At 51.0% G+C, this 19,922-nt stretch overlaps 1 protein-coding gene and 1 long non-coding RNA gene across 3 annotated transcripts; one reads left to right on the top strand and one right to left on the bottom strand.

Moving 5' to 3' along the window:
• The first annotated feature begins 1,539 nt into the window (after nt 1-1,539).
• On the top strand, nt 1,540-19,474 carry MEOX1 (mesenchyme homeobox 1). Of its 2 annotated transcripts, XM_059997456.1 has the most exons (3): nt 1,540-2,008; nt 16,210-16,382; nt 17,541-19,474. In XM_059997456.1, exons 1-3 carry the CDS (start codon nt 1,540-1,542, stop codon nt 17,661-17,663), a joined length of 765 nt encoding a protein of 254 aa, XP_059853439.1. In that variant the 3' UTR covers nt 17,664-19,474. The 2 variants fall into 2 exon arrangements, with proteins under 2 accessions (XP_059853439.1, XP_059853440.1); XM_059997457.1 differs by lacking the exon at nt 16,210-16,382.
• Nucleotides 9,375-12,446, bottom strand: LOC132414698 (uncharacterized). Its single transcript, XR_009516999.1, has 4 exons — nt 11,978-12,446; nt 11,574-11,856; nt 11,222-11,323; nt 9,375-10,306 (listed from the first exon to the last, which is right to left on the bottom strand). It is a non-coding gene; the product is annotated as an uncharacterized lncRNA (long non-coding RNA).
• Nucleotides 19,475-19,922: the final 448 nt, after the last annotated feature.

Consider the following 19,922-nt stretch of genomic DNA (forward strand, 5'->3'; position numbering starts at 1 on the left):
TTTGCAACAAGCCAGCGGGGACATTGTTTTTCTGGTCCATTCCCATTTCAATCCCAATCCTGCTGCACTGGGCCATGGAAATATTCAGTGGGAGAGGAGCTCTGGCCCCATGTGCTTAGAAAGTTTTCCTCCAAGAAATTATATTAACCCTCCAGAGAGGCCAGCAAGGTCATGGGGATTGAGTAGACTGATTGCCCAGTTGAAATGGCAATGGGTCCTCCTGTGATGGGCACCAGCCCGGAAGACCATGCAACCGTTTGCCGAAGAGAACTCCTTTGGGAATGAGAATCCCCTAATTCCTATTTCCATGCCCAGATTCCATGGAAACCTTGGCCTCTGGGGGTGGGGAAGGGGAAGCAGGTGGGTGAAGTTTAGGGGACCAGAGAGCAGGTGGGGGAGGCCTGGAGAAACTTCAGGGAACTTATCTAAGTGTCTTTCCTTTGCCGTGGAGAAAAATGACTTGAAACGCCTCTGGAGAAGAGTGTGGCTAATTGGCATGTAAGTTGGGGGTTAAAGAGCGGAAGGAAGAATCTGATTGTTTTTTTAAGTTACTGAGAAAGTGAGAATGTCACTTTGGGCCGAGAGAAATCATTTTTTTCTGGGGTGTGTCTTTCTACTACAGACCATAGTGGGCCGCTGAGACTTGCAAAAAAAGATTTCTTTTAATCCACCTTCCTTTTTGCAAGCAGCAGTAGAAGGGCCTTTAAATCAAATGCAATCAGCAAACTTGTCTCTTGCGCTCATTCCCCGCTTCACTCCCTGGAACTTGGCACTTGATGGATTCTGGATACGACTTAAGTCTTTTTCCAAATCCAAGACTTGGGGAATTTTGTTAACAGTGCAATAAAATAACTTCATAGTGTTACAGGAGAAACATTAAAGAAATTGTGTGTGTGCTGCTCTCTTTCCTTAAAAAAAAAAAAATACAGACAATGTTTCTTTAAAAGACTCCATCTGCAAATCCCATTAGATGTGCATATAAGGTTTCTGATGATTAATAGTTGCCTGCTCGGGTTTTGGTTGGAGGGGATCGTGTGTGTGCTGGTTAACCCCTCCCTCTCCTCTCTCACATTTCACTTCAGAAATCTGTCACTCTCTCCCCTACCGAAGGATTTAAAAGTGTGTCTCAGCAGCCCTGGACCAGCTCTTTGCAGGCATTTGCTGCGGGCTCCAAGACGAGCACTCATCAGCTGGTGCGTCTGGGCTGGGACAGTGAAAATGTTTAGTGTCATCGGCGACAAATACACGTACAGGGGACCCCACTAGGCAGGTTGGTGTGTCGGAGGGGGGGACCAGGAAGCCAGGAACGAAGTCCAACATAGGTGCGGGCACATGTATGTGTGGCCAGACACATGTGTGCGTAGCTGTAAGGAACAACGTTAGCTTTGGTTTTTGTTTTGGTTCCTGGGGTGAATTTTCTGTTGAACCTTTTTCCCTCCTGTTAAAAAAAAAATTTTTTTTTTGCATTTTTAACACTTTGAATATAAAAAGTGTAAGACTCCAGCCTTTGAAAGGACTGAGGCGTGCACCAGACAGCAGATGGATCCAGTGGCCAGCAGCTGCATGAGGGGTCCCCATCCCCCGGCCCCGGTCTGGGGCTGCCTTCGAAACCCTCACTCAGAAGGCAGTGGGGCCTCAGGCCTCCCCCACTACCCGCCAACCCCGTTCTCCTTCCACCAGAAACCAGACTTCCCAGGGACGGCAACGGCAGCGTACCCTGACTTCTCGGCCTCCTGCCTAGCAGCCACCCCACACAGCCTGCCCCGGGAGGAGCGCGGCTTCACTGAGCAGCACCCCGCCTTCCCACAACCTCCCGACTGGCACTTTCCTGTCTCAGAGGCCCGGCATAGGCTCAACCCGGGCCCAGCAGGGGGCTCCAAGGAGATGGGGGCCAGCAGCCCAGGCCTGGTGGACACCACGGGAGGCCCAGGCGAGGACTACGAGGTCCTTGGGAGCACTGCCAATGGGACGGAGAAGAAGTCAACCAGGCGGAAAAAGGAGAGTTCGGGTAAGTGCCTGAGGAACAGCTGACCGTTCCTTTGCTGTGTGACCTTGAGGAGGTTGCTTGCCCTCTCTGAGCCTAGGTATCCTGACCATGAATGCAGAACAATATGATCTAATCTACCCAAAGGCAGGAGACTTAGAACAGTTACCTTTGGGGTTGCTTCTACTCAGAGTTCTGACATTCTCTGGTGACGGGGGCTATGTCTGTGTCCTCAGCTCTCCTGGGCCTTGGGAAGGATGTGCCGGCAAGAGAACGAAACAGGATCCGCAAAGATTTGAAGGACATGTGGGACGGAGCCTCTGGGTACAGGCTGTCAAGGGCTGGAGAGGGGCTTTCCTGAACCAGTCTGCCTCTGGGTCACGGTTCTCCCCACCATGCCCCAGCCAGCTCCAGGTCCCAGAGCCCCAGGGCTTGCTCCCCAGAGGAGTCAGCTGAGACCAAGGCTCGGAGGGCTAGGACCAAGGCTGGGACCCCCGGCAGTCAAGTAGAACCAGGACTCTGTGTCTCCAGGAGTCTAGAGGGAGAGAAGCAGACATAGCACAGGGACGCAAGAGGCAGGCAGTAAGAATAGGGGCAGACTGCCCATGAGGTATCGCCCTCTGCAGCTGGGCTGTGCCCAGGCCAAGGGGCAGCTCAGCGTGCTAAGGTCTGGGTGACCCCCCCAAAAGGCCACTCCTCTGAAGAGCCCTCCTGAGGGATCGCCAGTCTTGGAGAAAGTCGGGGAGGCAGGCAGCAAAGGGTAAGCTCTGGACCCCAGAGTGCAGGTAAAGCCCTGCTCGGCGCTGGAGCAGCAGAGGCCAGATGATGGAGCTGGCCTGCTTGTTCAGGTCCCAGCTAAAGTCTATCTCCTCCTGGTTGGGAGGACCTGTTGTTTCCTCATTTCCCCGTGGGACTGCCCCGCCCCCACCCCCCAGCCTCTCTCACTGCCCATTCACCTTTTGTCTGGTTTCCTGTCCCCACCTTGCCCGGAACAAGACAGTGCCCTTGCCTCCTGCCCCCACTGCCCCACTACGTCCTCCTGACGGCCACCCTTGGGGCACATCTGTCTGTCTGAACCTACAGAAGACCTTTCATGGGGCTAACAAGGGGCAGGCAGCAAATGAGAGGACCGACTAACCAACGAGAACACTCTCTGCTTTGCTTTACGAAGCACTTTCAAAGTAGCAGATTTCCCGAGCATCTTTTTTTTTGCCAAGCATTGGTAGAGGTCCTGAGACTGCAGGGATGAATAAGGTGGTCTCACCCCCAAAGAGTTCAGACTGAGGGGGAGGAGAAGCCAGCAGATACCTTTCCGGCAGTGGATGTGCTGTGATCTAGGGGGTTCGAGGTGCTGCAGGAAACATACGATAAGTCTTTTGAGTCCCACAAGTTTTCGAGTTTGGTACAGCAGGTTTTGTCAGTGACTTGATTCTTTACACGTGGAAAAGGAAAGACTGAGAAGTCTGAGGGGATCTCTGCTAGCATGGAGTCAAAACAGAGTGACCCACTCATCTCGACGTACCCAGGACCTTTCTGGTTTTAGCATGAAAGTCCAGTGTCCCCGGGACCGTTGGTCACCCTAGAAGAAAGCTCAAACCCCAGACTTCAGACCCCGATCCCACACCCTTCAGTAGATTTCAAGCAGAATCCTCATTTTGAAATATCTGGTCTCCATGCTTGAAGAAGCCCCTCATTGTGCTCACAGTGGATGATAAAAACCACAGCCTTCCTGGCTACTAAATAGAAGGGCCCTTTAAATCCCCAGCCAGTCAAACCCTGAACTATTCCTAAGCCCGGATGGAGATTTGCAGAGAATGGGGCGCTTTCTGCTTCTCCTCTCCAATGAGCTGTCAGCCACTTGGCTCCGCGCCTAGTTGAAGAGCTCTCCCCTCCTTGGCGCCTGCCACTGTGTCCTCCATCTCTGCCCACATCCACCTTGGCCGCATCCAGCCACTTTCCAGGGGACTGTGAGCCAAGAGCACTGGGAAGGCATGGGCAAGGCCAAGGGCTGGGCTCAGGCAAAAGCTCGTTCCATGTTTCAGCAAGACCCAAATGCACCATCTTTCCTTTTGGCGAGGGACCCATGGATGGCGCTGCTCGCTTGCCGAGCAGCTGGCCACCCCAGAGCACCCTCTTCATAGGGTCAGCCTCTGGCGGGGGGAGCTTCCCACCCAGGAGGGAGCCTGGGCTCTCCCTCGAGGTCCCCTCAGAAGCAGCAGCGGGAGTAGCAGTCGCACAGGACAGGGCACAGCCAGCTGACTCTCATTCATTCTCTGGGGTCCCAGACCCTCTCTGGTCAGCATGGAAACCTTTATTGCACGGCTGCTTGCATCTTCCTTCAGAATTTAACCGAAGGGGAAGGAGGCGGGAAAGATCAGTGTTGTAAGAGCCTAAAGAAAAGGGAAAGCGATGGACAAGGCTCACGACCAACTCCAGGAGCCTGGAGTTCAGTTCACAAGAGACAAACCCACGAAGACCCCCGCCCCACCCTACCCGTCCTGAGCCACTGGTTGCATTCTCTCTTTTCAATTTTGACATTCTGTTCATTGTGGATTTTTGTATTCATTTTGATTTTTTAAAACTTTGCGTTAAAATGTTCTTTCTCGTGGTTACTGAGGTTTTGGGCACCCCTTGCATTCTGCATTCATCGTGTCTCACGCACCTCACCCTGGCCCCTGCTAAGCCGTCTCTGGAAGGTTAAGCAGCATGGCTCAGGGGTGTGTTTTCCATCATGCTTCACAGTCAGGCAGTCAGGTTGAGGGGTCGGCACTGCCGCTTTTGGCTGCTTGACTCTGGGAAAGGTCTTAAATTCTTGGAGCCTCTGTTTACCCTTCTGTAAAATGGGACTATAACAGTATCACTCTCCATGTGGAGTCCCTGTGAAGGTTAAATTCCGTGATCTGTGAGATTAACACTGTGTCTGGCACATGAGTTCGATAACTAGCAGCTCTGAATGGTCTTAGGCCCATATTTCCAGAACCAGTCTTCAGAACATAGAATCTGATAAATAGCCCTATGTTATGGGCGACAGTGGAATTGAATATTTCAAATACGCTGTCTCAGAAATTCCTGAGTCTGGGGTATAAGATGTGGGAATTTCTCGCAATCATTGTTGGTCCTGAAATCCAGTTGCCATTCATTAGGAGCCTGGAGCTCAGAGATCTGCCAGAGAGGCTGGGGTAGGGGGTGAGTCACGCCTGGTAAATGGGTCCCGTACTGGCTGGCCTGGCCAGGGGCGTCCGGTAACAGAAAGTTACTGGAAGTTTGTTTCAAAAGGAACGTTCTCTGCTCTCTCCTCTTCTTCCTCTGCCAGTCCCAGCTGCTCCCCCATCACTCCCCATTACTGGAAGTGGAGCTGATTTGCTCAGGGAAATGGTCAGGAAAGCAGGGGTCCTCGGCTCCTACCCTGAGACTTTCTGTTGGTTCACAGCACAAAACTGATTTAGGAGACAGCTGTGATATTAACTCATTCCCAACGACTCCCGCCCTGGGGCCAGGGGGTGTTAAAGACCCCTGCTGGCAAGGACAGCTGCAAGGCCACTCTTGTTTGCCCCCAATCTGTCGTTGCTACCGTGGTCGTCTTTAATTTATGGGAATGAAGGATTTCTCGGTGATTTCCTGACGGGGTTCAAGGGAAGGTCGCGTGTGATCAGCCCAGCTACAGGTGAATCTGATCGCCCGCCTGGGAGAGTCGCGGTGCCCCGGATCAGCTCAGCGCCGCTCGCCGACACTCACTCTGCCTTCATCAGACTCGCTTTGCCCCATCCTCCTGCAGCTCCAACACGCGTGCCTCCCAGGGCTCCTCCTTCCCCGATTTCTCCCCTGCAAGATCTGATGTCCACCTCCCCGTGCCCAGCTTACGCGCACTCTCAATTTCCCCTGAGGTTGAAAAACCCTCCACAGATTGACCTCTTTCCCTGCTTATTTCCCACTACAGGCCACCCCTCCCACCTCCATCTCCACTCACCTTGCCACGAAACCATACCAGTTTACTTGTCTTGAAAAGGCACCCCACTTTTTCTCCCCATGCCCCCGCCCCCCGCCTTTGCTCAGTTCTTCGCCTTGCCTCAAAGACCCTTCTCTTCCCGGGCTCTTCTGCCTACTTATTTTAACATCCAGCTTGAAAGCCACCTACTCCAAGGACCCTCCCTTTCTTTCCTTCCTTCCTTCCTTCCTTCCTCCCTTCCTTCCATCCTTCTTTCCTTTATGACTCCACTTGTACCTAGCATCATTTCAGTGAAAGGTACAGTTTAGAAGTTCCAAACTATAGTATCGCTAGAACCTGTGCTGATTTTATAAATACAGCCTGTAACTTCATAAAGGAGCTCCCCTGAGATTTCTTACCTTTGAACATCTTGCATTTGAAATCTGCTTTTTTAAAAATTGTGGTCAAGAACACATAATGTAAGATTTACCATCATAACCATTTTTGACTGTGCAGTTCGGAAGCATTAACTAGATGCGTATTGTTGTGCAACAGATCTCTAGAACTTTTTCATCTTATAAAAGGAAAACTCTATATCCGTTGAAAAACAACTCCCCTTTACCCTCTCCCCACGGGCCCTGGCAACCAGCATTCTACCCTCCGGTTTCTAAAGATTTGATTACTGTAGATACCTCATGTAAGTGGAATCAAGCAGTCTCTGTCTTTTTGTGACTGGTTTAGCTCAGCACAATGTCCTCAAGCCTCATCCATGTTGTAGCACATGATAGGATTTCTTTATTTTTTTAAGGCTGAATAATATTCTATTGCATGTGTGTGCACATCTTCTTCATCCACTCATCTGTCATTGGACACTTGGGTTGCTTCCACCTCTTGGCTATTATGAACAATTCTGCAATGAACATGGGTGTGCAAATATCTCTTCGAGATCCTGCTTTGAATTCTTTTGGATATATACCCAGAAGTAGGACTGCTGGATCAGGTGGTAATTCCATTCTTAATTTTTTGAGGAACCTCCATACTGTTTTCCATAGCAGCTGTACTATCTTACAATCCCACCAACAGTGCACAGAGTTCCAATTTCTCCTTTCTCCGCATCCTTGCCAACACTTGTTATTTTCTGGGGTTTTTTTGATAGTAGTCATGCTAGTAGGTATGAGGTGATACTTCATTGTGGTTTTGATTTGTATTTCCCTAATGACTGGTGATGTTGAGCATCTTTTCATATACTTATTGGCCATTTGTATATCTTCTTTGGAGAAATGTCTATTCAAGTCCTCTGTCCAGGTTTAAATTGGACTGTTTGATTTTTGTTGTTGACTTGCAGGAGTTCTTTGTATATTCTGGATATTAATCCCTCATCAGACGTATGGTCCACAAATATTTTCCCCATTCCTTAGGTTGCCTTTTTATTCTGTTGATTGTTTCCTTTGCTACACAGAAATTTTTAAGTTTGACGTAGTTTTGTCTATTTTTGCTTTTGTTGACTATGCTTTTGGTGTCATATCCAAGAAATCACCACCAAATCCAATGTCATGAAGATTTCCCTCCATGTTTTCTTCTAGGAGTTTTCTAGTTTTAGGTCTTACATTTTTAGGTCTTTAATGCATTTCGAGTTAATTTTTACATATGGTGTAAGGTAAGGATCCAACTTTATTCGTTTGCCTGTGGAGATCCAGTTTTCCCAGCACCGTTTGTTGAAGGCTGTGCCTTCCCCACTGTGTAGCCTTGGCACCATTGTTGAAGATCATTTGACCATCTATGTGAGGACTTACTTCTGGGCTCTCTATTCTGTTCCATCGATCTAAGTGTCTGTTTTTGTGCCAGTACCATAATGATTTGATTACTGTATCTTTGTAATATGTTTTGAAATCAGGAAGCCTGAGGCCTCCAGCTTTGTTTTTCTTTCTCAAGATTGTTTTGGCTATTCAGGGTTCTTTGAGATCCCATGTGAATTTTTGGATGATTTTTTTTTTCTATTCTTGCAAAGAAATGCCATTGGGATTTTGATAGGGATGGCATTGAATCTGAAGATCACTTTGAGTAGTATGGACATTTTAACAATATTAAGTCTTTCAATCCATGAACACAGGATGTCTTTCCATTTATTTGTGCCTTTAATTTCTTTCAGCAATGTTTTGTAATCTTCATTGTGCGAGTCTTTTGCCTCCTTAGTTCAGTTTATCCCTACGTATCTTATCCTTTTTGATGCTGTTATAAATGGGATTGTTTTCTTAATTTCCCTTTTGGATCGTTCAGTATAGAAACACAGATGATTTGTGCATTCTGATTCTGTAACCTGCAACCTTGCTGAATTTAGTTATTCGTTCTAAGAGGCTTTCGTGGAATCTTCAGGGTTTTCCACATACAAGATTATTTCATCTATAAACAGAGATTACTTTACTTCTTCCTTTCTGATTTAGGTGCCTTTTATTTCTTTTTCTTGCCTGAGTGCTCTGGCTAGGACTTCCAGTATTATATTGAATAGAAATGGTGCGAGTGGGCCTCCTTTCCCTAGTTTCTTATTAGAGGAAACTATTTCCCTTTTTCACCACTGAGTATGATGTTAGCTATGGGCTTTTCATATATGGCCTTTATTATATTGAGATAACTTCCTTCTACTCTTAGTTTGTTGAGTGTCCAAGAATCCTTTCATGTCCTCTCTCCCCTCACACATGGAGCATACCTTGCTGACACCTCCATCTTAGAATCAAACCACAGTTGGCCCGTATCCAGAGCTCTAGATGCATATAGCTGCCTTTTTCCTTAAAATTGAAGTGTCTAGAGGGCTGGGATGCTATCTGATTCACCTGTGCAGTCTCCCTAGCACCTACTGAAACATGTGTACACAGGAGAAGCTCATTCAATGTCTGGCCAATAGCCTCTAGTGCAGCCTGGCATTCACTCATTCATTTTCTCACTTTCTCTCTGAGAGCGGCTCCACCGCCTGGCATGAGGGTTTTCACCATGCGTGATGTGCTTCTGGAAAATGCATCAGGATTTTTACAGTCTCACTCACAAAAAAGTGTGCAGAGAGCCAGACTTCGGTCATAAAACCAGCCCAGGGTCAGGGTGAGTGCTGGGTCAGAAAGACGTATCCACGTGCAGGTTGGACTTGCAGGAATCCGCTACAGGGTGCTGGGCTTGCCTCCCAAGCACTCCCATGGCTGGAGCTGCTGTGGCTGGGCAACAAAGGGGACCCACCACGGCCAGGCAGTTAGGGGGGCTCACAGCTGGGCAACGAGAGGGCCCAGCTGCCACATGGACAAGTGACTGTGCTCTCCAGTCTAGAGGAATTGCAGAGCCGTCCCTATGGCCTTGCGTCAGCCTTGCCAAGTACCCCCCAGTGGCCTTGCTCCCTCTCTCTCCTCAGTGATAAGCACGGATATGGGGAGTTGGGGGCGTCTTAGTTTGCTTGGGCCGCCATAACAAATACCACAGACTGGGTAGCTTAAACAACAGACATTTATTTTCCCACAGTTCTGGAAGCTGGAAGTCAAAGATCAAGACGATGGCAGGTTTGGTTTCTGCCGAGGCGTTTCCCTTTGGCTGGCAGACAGCCGCCTTTTTGTCACGTCTTCACACGGCCTTTCCTCTGTGCGTGCGCATCCCTGGTGGCTCTCTGTGTGTCCTAATCTCTTTTTATGAAGACACTAGTCAGATTGGATTAGGGCTCACCCTAACTGCCTCATTTTAATTTAATCCCCTCTTGAAAGACCCTATCTCAAAATACAGTCACATTCAGAAGTACTGGGGGTTAGAATTTCAACATATTAATTGGTGGGGGGGGACACAGTTCAGCCCATAAACAGAGGGTACAGGGACAAAGTTCTAGCAGTGGGACAAATGTTCCAGTCCCGGGTCCGCTGGCCACTAGTGTTTGTCCATTCAGACAGAGCGTTGCTTCTGGCCACAAGCAGATCCCCGCATTCTTATCTTACTCCCATCAAGAGAGAAGAAAAAAAGTGGAGACTGTTTTACGAATGAATCTCTAAAAAAGCAGGCTGTTGGACAGAGGAAGAAGGAAAGGAGGTAATAACAAAATAAATGGACAACCTCAGCCGAGTGTCGCCTGGGTCACAAACGTGACACCGAGTATCAGGCTGAGCGATCTCAAATCCACACTCACCCCTTTCCGAGGGGCAGGACTCGAGGCCCCTGCAGACCCCTGGGGCCAGCTTCCCCAGTGCCCACTCCACTCACGGAATCAGGGTGCCCTGGCCTCTGGCCAGGATTCCTCTCGCAGTCCCCACCCCCATTCCAGACTCTTCTATGTCATGTTTTCCTTGAACTCAGTGGTGGAGAAGCAGTGTGAGCAGTGGGCCCTGGGTCTTGAAGCCCACGCTTCCTTCGGTGACAGCTGAGCGTGACATCTGGAACTGATAAACACAAACAAAGCCCAGCGCTGCTCTCGCCTGCCCCAACCATCTCAGAAACTTGCTGCTGTTCCAGCCTCTCCTTTCCACCGCCCCCGTACCCGCTCCACTTCTCTGCTCCCCTCTTTCATGGTCCCCACACCCCATCTCCTCACCCAGTCCATTCCACTATGCCTCATCACTGCCCACCCTCACCCACCCCCCGCCACCTGGGACTCTCAGCAAAGACGACTCTAGCCCCAGGTATTCCCCTCCCTGAATCCCCCAGCCCCACTGCTGGGCTCCTCAAAGAGGCTGGGAGCCTCACCAGGTCTCTTCAGGCCCCCATGGGAGACAGAAAGGGCCTGGACATTGAGGTGGGTCGGGGCCCAGAGAAAGTCAAGCCAGTCCCAGGAAGCCAGGGAGGTGTGGATGCAAAGGCCCATCTGGTCTTGGGACTGGCTCCATCCAGGTCTTGTCTATTTTCAGGGCTTTGACTCTTCCCTCTGAAGTTGAAAGTATCAAAACTAACGAGCACATTAAAGGTCTGGTCTGTAGCCCAGGAAGCTGTAGACCCCATTTTCAGAGGATCTGCCAAGGGGAGTCCCAGGGAGGCAGACCTGGACCCAGACCCAGACGCCATCCCTGGAGCGAGCACAGCTCCATACTCATCACCGCTGCAGTGCAGTGTGACGTAGCCTGAACTGGTCCCAGGGGACTTCTGGCAAGCCATTTAGTCTCTGGGTCTTAATTTCCTCGTCTGTTCCATGGGCTAATGTGTACCTTACCTACCTCACAGGATAATTAAGAGGACCCAGTAGGAAGCAGCCTAACAGTCAGGAAATAGCTTCCTATAAAGGAAATCTGGGTTCTCAGCCCAATTCTGCTGCTAACTTGCTGTGTGTCTTTAGGCAAGTTTCTTACCTTCTCTAGGCTCACCTGTAAGATGTAAAGGCCACATCAGATCATCTCTAAGTCCCCTTCCAGGTCTACTGTTCTATGATTCTGTAGTACAGAGGAAAGCCCCAAAGAAGTTTATCTCTGGGGGAAAGAAATCCATTGTCAATTGTCAACTGCAAAGTGCTACCCGAATATGGGGCTTGTGGCTGTCTATCTGGTCCTGGATAGAAATTTATGTTAACTGGCTGCGAGAGTTGGGGAGTAGGAATACAGGACTCCAGAAAGGCACGTTCCCCAAGGTCTATCAGAACCTCCCCGTGGTTCCGATAAAGCTGTCCGCTAACTTTAAGAAGGTCTGCCAAACGTGACAGCTACTTATGAAATAATTTACCTCGGATGGTGTCAAAGCTCCTGGTGGAAACCGCAATCACACACACATCCTGTTTGCATTTCTCTGGGTGCTCCGGACCATTCCATCATGGCCCCGCTCCCTCTGAGGGTGTGCAGAGGGCGGGGCGGGGCCGGGGGTCTCCTCCTTAACCACAGAGGCAGCCAGCTGAGCACCGGCCTCCTCCCTCTGCGGTCCTGGAAGAGGCGCCCGCTGGCCCTGAGGAAGAATCAGGACCAGGAGGACTGACGTGGACGGTCACGCTGCTCAGTTCTAGTTACTGCGCCTGGAAGCAATAGAGACACGGATTCAAGTACAACTGTGCAAAAGTAGTGGAGAAGGGAAAACAGTTAAAAGGCCAGACGTAGAAAAGGCATCCCTTTCACACAGCTCTGGAGACGTGGTACCTTGAGATGCGCTGTGTTTTATCTCCACCTGTGTCATCTCTCCAGCATCATCTCCAGTAGAACCTCTTCCGGTGGTTCTCCAAAAGGAGCCTCAGCTGTGTGCCCGGCACTGTACTAGGTGTTAACACACATTACCCATCTCGTTTTGCCTTCTCAGAAGCCTTCTGATCACAGGGGGTGAGGCTATTCTGTTTTACAAATGAGGAAACTGAAGCTCAGAGAACTTAAGGGACTTGCCCGAGGTCAGAGAGCCCTTTCTTCGAGCCAGCTAAGTCTCAGGCTCTCCAACAGGTCCTCAGAAATCTCTGCAAACACAAGTCCCTTCCACGCAGCTCCAGGCTTGGGGCGCTGTGCATGTCAGAGGGAGAGAGAAATTCCCCAGCACAGCCCTGATCTTTGGGCTGAGGGCCTTGGGAAGGCTGCGGAGGGCCTTGGGACAGAACACACAACACACTGTTCCTTCCTGCTGACTGAAGGGTGTAACCTGGGGCCAAGACAAGAATCTTGGAAACTGGAAGGGACCTCAGATTCCAGGCCGGGGTTTCTCAACAGAAGAGGGAGTAGGGAGAGAAGAGAGTGCCAGGGTGGCGTATTGGAAAAGAACTCTGACAACAGCTCGCCCAGGGAAAGAAGGCCCAGCCCAATCCCATACTTCTACCCGTGGGGAGGCTGAGGCCAGAGAGGGGAGGGAGGCTCCCCAACAAAGGGATCAAACCATCTTGGGGGTAGCATGCATAGGAACTGTGCACGTGATCCAGCAGAATGGACACCCCCTGGCCAGAAACGGTATAAAAGTACTTACCATTTTTCTTTGTCTTTTCCTATCTTGATGAAAAGATATACTATTTTTATACTATTGCAGAACAAAGAGAACCATAACTTCCACTTTCGTTTTCATAGTTAACTTGCCATACTTCTGACCCCTTTGTCATTTCTTTTTTTTTTTTTGCGGTACGCGGGCCTCTCACTGTTGTGGCCTCTCGCGTTGCGGAGCACAGGCTCCGGATGCACAGGCTCAGCGGCCATGGCTCACGGTCCCAGCTGCTCCGCGGCATGTGGGATCTTCCCGGACCAGGACACGAACCCGTGTCCCCTGCATCGGCAGGCGGACTCTCAACCACTGCGCCACCAGGGAAGCCGTGTCATTTCTAACAGTGATCAAAGTTCTTACCCCTCTGGGAAGCTGATGAGGGACAAAGGTTCTTCCAGTGCCAGTTGCCACCCCCTTTAGCGGGTGTTGCCCCGAGGTTCACACAGGGGCTCAGACACTCAGTTCCCAGCCCAGGCTCCTTTGTCCTATTTCTTCTTTCCCATCCTGAGGCCCCAGTGCCTAAATCAGGATACTAAGAGGTGAGAGAGGACAGTGGATAGGGAGGGGTTTGACCTGGTTGACAATGGTCAGCTGCCCCCATAACCAGTCCAAGACCAGCTCCAAAGGTCTCCTCCCTTTATCTCCCTTCTTCTCTCTAGGAAGGATTATGTGCAGAACTCTGTGTGTTGGGGGGAGGTATTTGGGGGGTTTCCATAGGGGACCTGTGCACACCTCAGCAGGCCTGAGAGAAGGGGAGGGTGGGTGTGGGCATCAACCCAGGGCCCACAGGAGCCCTGGAGGCGGAAACGGGCAGGGCTGTGATGGTCCAGGTCCAGCTGCCAGCCAGCCGACGCAAGATGGAGAACCTGACGCCAGGGTTGATGGCCAAGGCTCTAGTCAGGTGGATCTGGATTCGAATCTCGGTTCTGCCGCCCAAAAGCTGCCTGGCACACTGGGCAAGTTCCCGGGCCTCTCTGAGGCTGCTTCTGCCTCTATCTACTGAGAGGGATTTAGCAAACATTTAGCAAGAAACTCCTAAGTGCCAGGTACAGTAGCAAGTGAGAAAAAGCAGTTACATCCCTGGGGAGAGAGCGCTATTAATCAAATTATCACACAAATCCACACGACAAAGCTAAAGGGATAATACTACTACCTACTCCTACGTGTGGTGTATGGGGAGGATTAAAGCAGTGACTGCATCTTAGCACGTGGAAGCCTTTAAGAAACGGTAGCTATTACCCCAGCCCCTCAGATGGCGTCTCAAGGAATTGAAGAATCGGAAGAATACTTTATATTTGTCCAGAGCTTTAGAGTTTTAAAAGCATTTTCCACACACAGCAGCTTGTCCAAGCTTCCCAAAACCTCTGGGAGGTAGATTTCTGGATGAGAAGCCCAGAGAGGTTAAGCGACTTCCCCAGAGGCTCCAGCAAGAAGATCCAGGATTCAAACGTCGGGGCAAGTCCTCTGGGTTTAACACCCCCGCTGCTGCGAAAGGTTAGAGCTGGGAAATACCGAGCTCCAGGACAGGAGCGGATGGGAAACAATCCAGGTTTCCCAGCCTCGCTCTGGGCGCGCAGGCGAGGATGTGCTCCGGAATCGGCGTCCCTCCCCGGCGTGACCGTGACCGCCCCTCCCTCCCGGGCTCGCGCCAGCCAAGGCTGAAGACTCCTGGGGGACCCCAGCCAGGCGGCGCGTCCTTCCCCGCCAGCCCCGGCTCCGCTTCCGGAGGGGTCTGGGCAGACAGCCCGGCAGGAGAACTCGCCCCCTTCCTTCCCGCCCCCGGGCGCGCCCGGCAGGCGGCCCACCGGGATCCGGCACGGGCAGCCGAGCATCGGGGTTGCGGGGACCCCCGGTGGCGGCACCCGGGCGGCGGCCCCTCCTCCGCCTCCTCTGCTTCCCGGGGGACGTCGGGAGGGGACGGGCGGCTCCCCCTTCTATCCGGCTCCCGGAGGCGTGGCGCGGGGGCGGAGGACGCGCAGACAGAAATGCAAGGGGGACTGCGTGGAAAGCGCTAGAAAGCACCGGCGGGCTGACGTTCCCATCGGGAACGTGGGGTGGACGAGGGGGCTCCACATCCCCGTCCCGCTCGGCAATCTGGCCCCTTGGCCGGGCTCCCTGTATGTACAAGGGCAATGAAGTGAAAGACTTCTAACTTTTAAGAGCGCTGCAGTAAAACGTGCTTCCTGGAGCCCTTCCCGGGCCACGTGGCACGCGTTGGTAGTTCATTGTGTAGGTGTGTCGGTCTCCTTCCTGTGTGCTTCTGCATCCACCACCGCCCCTTCCCCTGTTCAGATCACGATACAGTCCTTTCTGGGTGGACAATACTTTACAGTCTGTAAAGCCTTCCTACATATATTTCATTGGAACACTGTGTGAGTCACACTGCCTAAGTTGGATTCCTGTCCCCACCACTCACTGGCCAGATGAACTGGATGAACTTGGACAACTTGCTTCACTTCTCTGTGCTTAGTTTTCTGGTCTATAAAATGCGTCTCATCCTAGAGCTCGCCAGGCTGAATTACTGTGAGGATTAAGTAGCTGGTGCCTGTAAGGTGCTTGATTCCTGTACCCGTTACCAGCTACGGTTGAGCCCCTGCCCTGTCGAACTCAGAGCCTCCTTCGTAAATGAACTTTCCAGACCTGGCCCCTCCTGGTGTCAGAGCGTTGGGGGGGAGCGGGAGAAACTTAAGGCAGCGCTTCTCAATTTACACGTGTACACACCTCCCCTGGGAATCTGGCTGAAATGCAGACTCTGATTCAGTAGGTCTGAGGATGGAGTGAGGTGGAGATCCTGCAAGTCTGACAGCTCCCTGGCCACACGACTGCTGTCACCAGGCACCCTCTGAGTAGCCAGGTCTTAGAGCAGAGGTTTGTAACCATGACCATGTGTCAGACTCATCGAAGGCTTGTTAAAACAGATCACTGGGAAAAACAAAAAACAAAAAAACAGATCGCTGGGCCCCACTCCCATAGTTTCTGATTCAGCAGGTGTGCGGTGAGGCCCAAGGATCTGCATCTCCAGCAAGTTCCTAGGTGATGTTTCTGTCGTTGAGGACAGAGAACCTCAGTTTTAGAGCAACCTGCCGCACCAACTTACAGCCACTGCTAATGTCAAGCTGTGGGTAGGTGGGGACAGAGGTGGGGTGGAGATCATTAAACAGTCAAGGGCAGCTTCCTGTGCTTCGGGAATTAAAAACAGTTGTGGGGGAGGTGTGCCTGAGGTTGATATCCAAAAACCTTTCCAGTTCTCTGGGGGTGAAGACGCTAGAATGAATGATAAAGGGACACCCTGGGTTCTTTCTCAGCATCCTTTCAAAATAAGAGCAACAGGGAAAGGCTGCCCCGCTGCTTGAGGACAAAAAGAAAGGGAACCAAGGCCCTTGCGGCTCACTTCTTCCTGTTTGGGGCCCTCTCTCCCCAGACAACCAGGAGAACCGAGGGAAGCCGGAGGGCAGCAGCAAGGCCCGCAAGGAGCGGACGGCCTTCACCAAGGAGCAGCTGCGGGAGCTCGAGGCCGAGTTTGCTCATCACAACTACCTGACCCGGCTCCGGAGATATGAGATAGCCGTAAACCTGGACCTCTCCGAGCGGCAGGTGACCCTCCTCTTCTGGCCATGCCTCCTTTCCTGTGCTCTGTCATACCCCTCTCTTCCCCCGCTTCTCCCAGAACCTTCTTCGTCTTCTCCCTCTGCCCCAGTCCAGTGGTCCTCAACTCTGGCTGTACCTGACAATCACCTGCGGAGATTCTAATAACACCAGTGCCTGGGCTCCACCCCCTAGAGATTGTTTTCATTGGTCTGAGGTGAAGTCCAGGCATCAGAATTCATCGAAGGTCCCCGAGGTGATTCTCACATGCAACCAGGGTTGAAACCTCTGATCTGGTTATCCCTAGACTTGAGTGTGCAGTGGGATCATCCAGGCCCTGTTTAAAATGCAGCTCCCGGAGCTCCACGGAGCGATTTTCCAGTCATAATGAGTGGGACCAGGAATCTGCATTTCGAGTAAGTTCTCCAGGTGATTTGGATTTGCGGCTGGTTCCTGGACACACTCTGAGAAAAGCTTCCTAGCCCTCTGTTTTGGGCTTTCTCTCAGAGCATTCCATCCATCCCCGTGCTCTGACGTGGAATAAAATATTATTATTATTATTATTGATTGCAGCTTTCAGTTGAGAAAGCGTCTGCCAAAATGCTGGATTTAGAATCAGAGGCCTTAGATTCAGATCCCGCCTCTACCCTTTCGTAGCCCTGAGACCTCTGGGGCGTGTCTTCTCCTAACCTCTCTTGGTCTCCATCTGTAAGGCAGTGTCATAACCCCACCCTGCAGGTTTACCTGCAGGTAAATGCTGAAGCCCAGATGAGAAAATGTCCAGACCAGAGCTATATAAGCCGAAAAGTGCTTTATAAATGTGCCTAAGGGTGGTCCTGTGTTCCCAGATGCTTGGGTAATAGAAGCTACAGGGAGAGGGTGTTGGCACAGGAGGGGAGGGGCTTGTGAAAGGGGGTGGGGCCAGTGTGACTTTTAGAACGGGTTCTTCTGTCAGGCTTTCTTTATCTGGAGACCTAAGACAAGCCTCTGGGCCGATTGGTGGGTCTTCCCTTTCAACTCCTGGAGCCTTTGGAGGCGTGGGGAGGGGCAAGCAGAATTTCGAGCTGGGGGGTCCCCAGAGCTGCACCCCAGGTAGCTTCAGCATCCATATGAGGAGACGGCCACACCTGCCGTGAAGTGACCAGGCTCCTCTGCTTCCTTCATCAGGTCAAAGTGTGGTTCCAGAACCGAAGGATGAAGTGGAAGCGCGTGAAGGGGGGTCAGCCCATCTCCCCACACGGGCAGGACCCCGAGGATGGGGACTCTGCCGCCTCTCCAAGTTCAGAGTGAAATTCTCCAGGGAGGAAAAAAAAGACTGAGGACTGAGCCCCGTACCAGCTACCCCCACCCCAATCCTACCTTCACCTTCTCCCACCCACCCAGGGCAGCCTCTCCACATCGCGCAGTGACTCTTGGATAGGAAGCTGCCCAGGGTTCCCAGGAGCCTTGAAGTTTCCCAGAAAGCTCTGTCCAGCGTTGCTCTGTCTTAGCAGCCCCTTCCCCAGGGCCTTTGCTTCTCACATTTCTCATGGAGTCAGTCATACAGCAGCCAGAATGGACCCTAGTGAATCCCGGGAATAGCTCCAGGGACACCGTTTCTCGGAGACTCAGCTGCCACTCATGAACACAGATGCCCCCAAAGAAAGGAAAGGAGACACACACACCCTAGACCACCCTTCCTTTCTGGGCTCTATATCTGAGGCTTTGGGGGACCTCAAAGGCCCCAAAACCCGAGGGGAAATCAATGTGAGGAAGTTGGGGTCAGAAACTTAGCTGCTACAAATCAGAAGCCATCCCTGGATCCAAATTTGCTGGTGAAATGGGCAAGTTCATGATCACTAGCTAGAAGCGGACAGTCAGCAGAACAGCCTGGTGTAGGTCTCTGTGGTCCCCACACAGGTCTTTCACGCTGGCTTGACTGGGTTAGGAGAATGGACCCACGACAGCACCTGCTTCTTCAAAATCAATTCAGGGATACACACAGGACTGTTGAGCAGGACCCCCAGAACACCGGAACAGCTATTCCTTTTAAATCTATAATTTCGGGATTGAAAACCTATCCAGATGCTCACATTATGAGGGTGAGGGCTGGAGAGGGTCCCCTATATTCTACGAATGAAGTGAGGTAAAGGCTGCTGGGTGAGGACCTAGAAATGTGGAACCCTGTTAAGAAAGTTTCTCCAGCTCCAATGTCCTGTGCTTTCAAAGAACTCTGACCGCAAATAAGGACCAAAAAAAGTCCCCCTATCTCCATGGGATGCATCTGAGGCCATCCAATGTGTTCCACAAATGTTGTTATGACTGGAAGAGCTGCCACGTTTATGCGTGTGGACTGCCCAGATGCCCTGGGACTGTTGGCCAAACAACCTGGGGTGACTGACGCCTTGAGAGAGACCCCCTGCCTGCCTCAGTGCTCTGTCCCCCAACACCACCTGGTGTTGCAGAGGGAGGTCAGTAAGAGTTTGGAGCTCTTGTATGTAGATGTAATCATTCACGTGTAAAAAAAAAAAAACCCACCTCCCCATCCCCGAAAGGACAGACGCTGTGGAAAATGATTGCCAAATGGCTGGTTAGAGCGTGTGTAATTTTTTCTAAAGCATACTTCATCTATTTTCTTTAGATTACATCAAGTTAACTGTGTAAGGTCAATTCACTTAGTAAGAAAACTCTTCGAGAAATAAAATCAATAAGAAAAAGCCAGGCTCCTCGCAGAGCTTTTTCCTGGCAGAGCTAAGAACCACAGCTCTGTGCACAGTCCTCTGATGCTCATGTGATGATTGGCCAGACAAGGTCTAGAAGCAACGAAGAAATGGAAGAAATCCTCTGGACCAAGGTATCCCTTGGTTCCTCCAAAGGTGGCGGTGCAAATGTAATTGATGTAAAAGAAAAAAGAATCTTGTCTTCCTCGCAACTGTACAGTCTGCATTTCCCATTGAAAAATTTTAGCTTTCAGTTTCTCTAACCCATGGCTTATCAAATAGACAATGTTCTGTAAACAAAAGATGAACTCTTTTGTTAATAAAGGAATCTTGACCATAAACTAACCAACCCTAATTTTTAAATTCAAAGTTTGAAGATTTTTGTTTTTCAGGGTACAACCATATACACCAACGGTAATAAAAAAATGACACAAGAAAGGATGTCCTCAATTCTGTGTCTTTTTAATGAAAAGAGATTTGTCTCACCAAGATGTCAGCAATGGACGAAAGAGGACTGGCTAGAGGGGAGGGGAGGGAGGGACCTCGGAGAAGAGATCTGGCCAGGATTTGGCATTGAGGCAGTCTGGGCCTGGTGTTGGTGGTGACCAGAAATGATATCATCAGGAGCTGGCAGAGGAAAGCAGACCTACCAAAATCAAGGTGCCAAAGGGAAGGTTCAGGTTCAAAGCCAAGCAGAGCAGACATCCTCAGGCACTCCAACACCCCCTCCTAACTCGATTCCTGTGGCTTCGGAGGACATCAACCTCTCTTGGTTTTCTTGTGTGTCTAGAATGTTCCTTCTCTGTCTCCCAAGCAGACCATCTCCCTTTCGCAATGCTTTCGCCCCCAC

The sequence above is a fragment of the Delphinus delphis genome, chromosome 19, assembly GCF_949987515.2.
Source record: "Delphinus delphis chromosome 19, mDelDel1.2, whole genome shotgun sequence".
Lineage (NCBI taxonomy): Eukaryota > Metazoa > Chordata > Mammalia > Artiodactyla > Delphinidae > Delphinus > Delphinus delphis.